This window comes from Choloepus didactylus, chromosome 14 (assembly GCF_015220235.1).
Source record: "Choloepus didactylus isolate mChoDid1 chromosome 14, mChoDid1.pri, whole genome shotgun sequence".
NCBI lineage: Eukaryota > Metazoa > Chordata > Mammalia > Pilosa > Megalonychidae > Choloepus > Choloepus didactylus.
Genome location: NC_051320.1, coordinates 17447448 through 17453447, shown reverse-complemented (window position 1 = coordinate 17453447; position 6000 = coordinate 17447448). Strand labels below are relative to the sequence as shown.

At 44.6% G+C, this 6000-nt stretch overlaps 1 protein-coding gene across 4 annotated transcripts in view; it reads right to left on the bottom strand.

The window, feature by feature from the left end:
• Positions 1-2126: 2126 nt before the first annotated feature.
• The window catches only part of CHD7 (chromodomain helicase DNA binding protein 7), a 184457-nt gene continuing 180583 nt past the window's right edge, over positions 2127-6000 (bottom strand). For all 4 annotated transcript variants that reach the window (XM_037803279.1, XM_037803280.1, XM_037803282.1 and 1 more), the window contains 3 exons: positions 5771-5911; positions 5484-5588; positions 2127-4053 (listed from right to left, as the gene is read on the bottom strand). In XM_037803279.1, coding sequence (XP_037659207.1) covers positions 3133-4053; positions 5484-5588; positions 5771-5911 — 1167 coding nt within the window. In that variant the 3' untranslated portion in view covers positions 2127-3132. The remainder of the gene's footprint in view (positions 4054-5483; positions 5589-5770; positions 5912-6000) is intronic.

Sequence of the window (6000 nt, the reverse complement as noted above, 5' to 3'; positions counted from 1 at the left end):
AGTCTCCACACAATAATTTTATGTGTAATTTATCTTCCATCTGTCTCTACCTACTAGAATGTTGCATGATGGCAGTGCTCTCGTCTGTTTTTGTTTTGTTCCCCTTGCTATATCCCTGTCACTAAAACAGTGCATTAGCACCCAACAAAAGTCCATTGTGTTAATGAAGTTACACTAGTACAGGGCTTAGGAACTGGGCTTTGGAGTCAGAGAAATCTGGGTGCAAATACCAGATTTGCAATTTATTAGCTCTATGACTTACTTGGATAAGTTAAAGCTTTTAAAGCCTTGATTTCTTTATCTGTGAATAAAGATACCCATGGGACAAAACACATTCAAACTTACATGAAGGAAACTGGGACGTGAGTTTCCTTAAGCAGAGTTCATACTGTTCCAGACTCTGATTCATATAGTTCTCTTTTAATTCCCAAACTCAAACTGAAGATCCACAACAGAGGAGTGAGGGAGGGAAGAAATGGAAAAGTATAGAAGCCCCAAACACTTCCGATCATCACCACATAACAATCTCCTCTCAGAGACGTGAGGGTGCAGTCCTGAGAGGTGGGCAGGTGGGTGGGGGGCTCTGAGGCCAGACCCCCAGTTCCAACCCAGGGGCTGGGCTCGCTGTCCTTCCCCCTCTGAGCCTCATGTCTCATGGAAGCACAGTGCCCTCCTCAACAAGCGAGGGCCAGGAATATCTGGCTGAATTCAAAATATTCCTTAGAATATTAGACTCAAGACCTAATAGCAAGAGTTAATTCCATTAGGAAGGAAAAAAAAAAAGCATTTTCCAATATGAAGGAAGTCTGGAGACCTTTAAAGCTGCATGAACTGTCGAATCCTAGAGAACACTCAGTGGGGGCTACTGATTGGGAGTCCTTTGGCCACTCAAGAGTTCCTTTGGCCTTGCACTGGAGGCTTTTGTTTGGAAGGTGCTCGGCGCCTTGAGTATTTTCTCCTTACAGGGAGAGAGTGACGTTTTATCATGTGCTCTACTTACCAGGTCACAGGAAAACTTCCAAAGCATTAGAAAAAGACTCATGACTTCCCCCACCTAATGTTTTATTTCAAGACTGGAAACGTGTTTCAGTTATTTAAATCTCTAATCTCTTGTGCCTTGTGCAAATCTAGCCCTATTTTCTCTTAAAGGCACTTTCCCCCAGGGCATGCTACCCCTTGGGGAACTTTTAAGAGCTAATGATGGTGATGACAAGTGAAAGCAATCATAAGATCTACAGGCAGAGGCTATTCCTTTATCAGGATAGTGATGGGAATATTTCCACCTGGGTTCAGATAACCAGGTCTGCAATTTACTAGCTCGGTGACTTAGTTGGGTAAGTGAATCTCTTTGTCCAAAAGGAATTTGGACAATCTGTCTTGTAACCTACAGGGGTGGGGGGAATGGATTATGCGTGCATATTGGATGGAGGGAAAGCACACAAACAACTCTGTCTTCCTCTTGCTTTCATCTGGATGGAAATATGGCTTTGTCTTTGTCCAGGTGACATAAAAAGGTGAAAACAGATCTCGGATTATATTTAAACCTGAATATCAAAGGTCATGCAGGAGTACACAAATCAGTGGCTCTCAAGACAAGGCTGTGGCCCGCCTTGGCTCCACGTGGGTTTCTCCACGCATGGCCTCCTGGCACCAGGCCCTGGTCTGCAGGACACCGCAGTGCTTCTACGTCCCTCGCTGACACTTGGGCTTTGTGTGTTTCCCCCCATTAGCTAAGGATAAATGACCTAGATATTGTGCCTATTAAAGCCCCATTTTTCTTCTGCCCTTTTGTTCTTTAGTGTACCACATTATCACAGGCTGCACGCATTTTTAAGTATTCTCGGTCTCAGGTGCCCTTTTGAGGAAGAATCAGAGGTTTTCTGTGTGCGTTTCAGTTGCGCTCTCTGGAGTGGAATTATGTGAAGGTCATTCAGGGCTTTTTCTCCTGCCTAGTCTCGAAAGCAGTCAGTTCGGAGTATTACGAACGACCAAGTGAGTATAAGAGGACATATCGAGAAACTGTGCAGAAGCCAGAATGCTGCATTCACATCTGCTTGTGGATACGAAATACAGCGGATACAGCGTGGACGCCGGTTCTCCTACACACCACGTTCTCTAATGGCATCTCTGCATATCATGGGTCACTTTTATTAAAAGCATCATTACTACAGTTGGCAGCAATTTACATTTTATCTTACATGATAGCAGTTTTCAAAGGAAAAAAATAAAAGGACATCACAACAAAGAAAAACAATACATTTACAAAGTCATGTCTGTAAACTTCAAGGCTAGTTTAGAGCTGAGGTAATGCTGTTTAGCTTTGTGGCTAAAGTAACAAAGTCCTTTAATTTTAAAAAGGTACCTGATTCTCTCTTCTCTCACTCTTTATTTATTTATCTATTTATTTCGTTTATACCAGTGCATTACAAGATCACGAGACAATGGAAATGGAGTTCTGTCTGGCAAGAACCCGCCCAGTAGGTTAATTTCCAAAAGGGACCCTTCACATTCAACAGCTGCCTTATTATTGCTGCGTCTCGAGTCCGAGACGTTCACACGAACGTGGAGATTGTCAGAGTGTATGGATGTGTGTGTGTGAGCACAAGGGTGGGAAACCCATACAGTCATAAAGGGGAAAAAAAAAAAAAAAAAGAGCAGGTATGATATGTATGGTACATTTCATCTTGACCTTCACAGCAAAAAAGAAAAAAAAAATTAAAATTAAAATTAAAAAATTAAATATATAACTTCATACTTCCTTTAAGCAGCACTTCCTTCCATTAGTGCTGCTCAGTCACAAATTGCTCTTTTATTATAATACCAATGGTACCAAAAGAAAAAAAAAAAAAAAAAAAAAGCAGAGCATTATGTAAGTTTCCTTAAAAACACATGATCACCTCTCAAATTTCATCTCTCCTAGGGATAATAAATAATGCACTGCACAATACTTAATGACCAAGATACCTTTTGACACATCTGTATAACATGACTTGGACTTTTTTTGTTTTTTTTTTTGCTACACTATGTTACAGAACAGCTTATAAAACTAGGTATGAACATTAACTGTGAGTGTAAACAGTAGGACTACCACTTGTCGAAAGTTCTGAACACTTTAACTGGAACTGGTACTGGTTATTCGTCATTCTCCTGGTGTTCTATTTCATCCCCCCCATCGAGTGAGTCCAGCTCTTCACCCTGTGCTATTTCGTCTTCGAGGACGGAGGACTCTGCCGTCTTGTCCAGGCTCCCCTCGGCGTCGCTGCCTTCGGGGTTCTCCTCGTCCTTGAAGGGGGCCCCCTCGGCCTTGTCGGCAGCCTTGTCCTCGCCGGAGCCCATGGCGTTCTGCAGTCCTGCCAAGGCTGGGAAGCCAGGCAGGGTCAACCCTCCCAGTCCTGGAGGTAGGAACATGGACGGGTAGAAGAGGCCGGGGGCCATGGTGGACAGCAGGAAAGGGCTGAAGGCCAGCGGGCTGGAGGGCAGGCCGGCCGGGGCAGTAGCAGCACCAACAGATCCGTTTGCAGAGTCCGTGGCCGGGACAGCGTCTGTGCTTTTCTCAGAGTCTTTGTTCTCCTCTTGGTTCTCCGTTCCTTTCTCGTCTCCTTTGGAAGGGCCGTCTTCCGGCTCTCCCTGACTCGAGGCAGCAGGGGTGTTTCCAGCAGCGGGGGCGGACAGGGGGCTGTTGAGCAGCCCGCCCAGCCCGAACACGTTGGGCAGCCCGGCCATGCCCGGCAGCACCAGGGGCAGCACGGCGGCCGGGCTCTTGGAGTCGCTGCCCGCGGCCGCAGCTGCCGCCAGTCCCGGAGGGAAGCCCATGAGGCCTGCCAGCTGGAGAGACTGGAGATTCTGGAGATTCTGGAGGCTCGTGAGGTCCATTCCAGCAAACAGGCTGTTCACCAGCAGAGGGTTGATCCCGGAAGTGGAGGCCACAGCAGCCGCGGCGGCGGCAGCCCTGGCGATTTCACTCTTGGGCCTTCGTCCTCTCCTGCTCGCTCCTTCTCCCCTCACCACAGGCCCAGTGAGCAGACGGTCAAACATGGACTCTGGAACGAAGCCCTGCAGGAAAGAGAGGGGCAAACAACGGACGCTTAGAGGCTGCTGACGAAGATCTAATTTTACACCTAGGGCTGATGAGAGAGCTACTTAGGCTCCAAAAGAGAAGCGTTATAAGACATCTACAGTTTAACCTATCCTTTATTTCTTTGGGCAAATCGATCAGCCATTTTGCCAAGGAGTCCCGAATTTAAAATCTCAACAGGGCCTTTGTGAGGAACTGAAAGCTGACACTCTACAGGGAAATATAGAAGCAATTGTTTCCATTCTAAAAGCTCAATGATAAAACTTATGAAAGCAAAACTTCTGTTTTTTAGTATTCTGTTAGCTCAACAAATTATGCTGAGTTGCAGGAAAATTGTTCAAGGCTATTGCAACAGTGAGGTAAATAAGTTATCTGCAACCACAATTAACTCAAAAATAATACAACAGAAAACAGTTGAGAAACATGGAAAATTTAGTTAATTAAAACTACATTTTAGTATCTACCCTATGGAAATGAAAACTTATGTTCACACAAAAACCAGCAAAAGAATGTTGACAGCACCTCTATTCATCATTGTCAAAATCGGGAAACACCCCACATGCCCTTTGGTGGGGGAATGGCTACAAATCTCTGTACCACCACGCTGTGCAACACCTCTCAGCAATAAAAAGGAACGAAATTCTGATATGTGCAACAACTTGGGTGAATCTTCAGGGCACTGTGCCACGTGAAAAAAGCTGTCCCAAGAGGTCCCATATGGAAAGTTTCCATTTCTATGATGGTCTCAAAAAGACCAAACTAGAGGGGTGGAGGCCAGGTCAGCGGCTGACAGGGGCCAGGGGTGGGGGTGACCATAAACGATAGTACAAGGAATTCTGGGGGGCAATGGAGCTGTTCTGTATCTGATCAAGGTGGAGGCATACACGAATCTATACATGTTAAAATTCATAGACTACATACCAAGAGAAAAATAAGTCAATTGTACTGAATGATTTAAGCATGCAAAAAAACCAACCCATTAACATATTAATTTTAAAAAGAAAATAATGAAAAAAAAAAAAAATTTTAGGCAGAACTGTTGTATTTTTTATTTGTTTCAAAATCAGCAGTCAACAATCTCAACGCTCTCCATCACCATAAATTCCATTCTGCAGATGGGCTAGTAAATAGGTTACCTGTGTGGAGCAAGGCACCCTCCAAAACTGGGTATTTCTACACAGTTCTTCGAATCAGGGCAGACAGATTAATCCACTTTAGATTAGCAATGTAAGGAGGTATGAAATGATGTATGAAAAGATGCATGAAAATGATGTGTTATGGCAATTCTTCAAAGCTAAGAACGAGTTTAAGTTGAACAATTAATGTACAATAGAAAAGAGAGAAGGAACGCAGGAGCACAATTTCGTGGAGTTGCCCTGCGTGATGGAAAGGTGGGGGCTGCACTCACAGACTGCTTGACGATGCCGGTCCAGTCTGGGGCGACTGCAAACTCAGGATTTTCTTCTAGCCACCTGGGGAGATCCTTCATGGGAGGGGCCATGGCTCCACCCATCTGGGGAGAGAGGTGGGTGCACAGTTAAGGAAACCACAGATTCTTCTAAATATTCTGGAAGAAGAAAAGTGATTCTTTCTCCTTCCAAATTATGGCAGGGGTAAAAAAACAAAACAAAACAAAACGCTTCTTTCTGGGATGAGGAATCACAGAGAGATCCACTCCCCTCCCCAGCACTTTACCTTCTTCCCGCTGCGTTTATTGACAACAGGCACCCTCTCCTCTCCTGTCAAAGTGTTTATATCCAATTTATTAGGGTTTCGACACCTATGTCGTTTCTGTTTCGGTTTCTGAAATGAGGAGAACAGCATATCTGCATTCTTCTGCAAAAACAAGAAGATGCATTTAGTACTTACTCTTTCTCATGTAAAAGATGAGCACAGCTGAGGCATTTACAACTACTACGGATGTT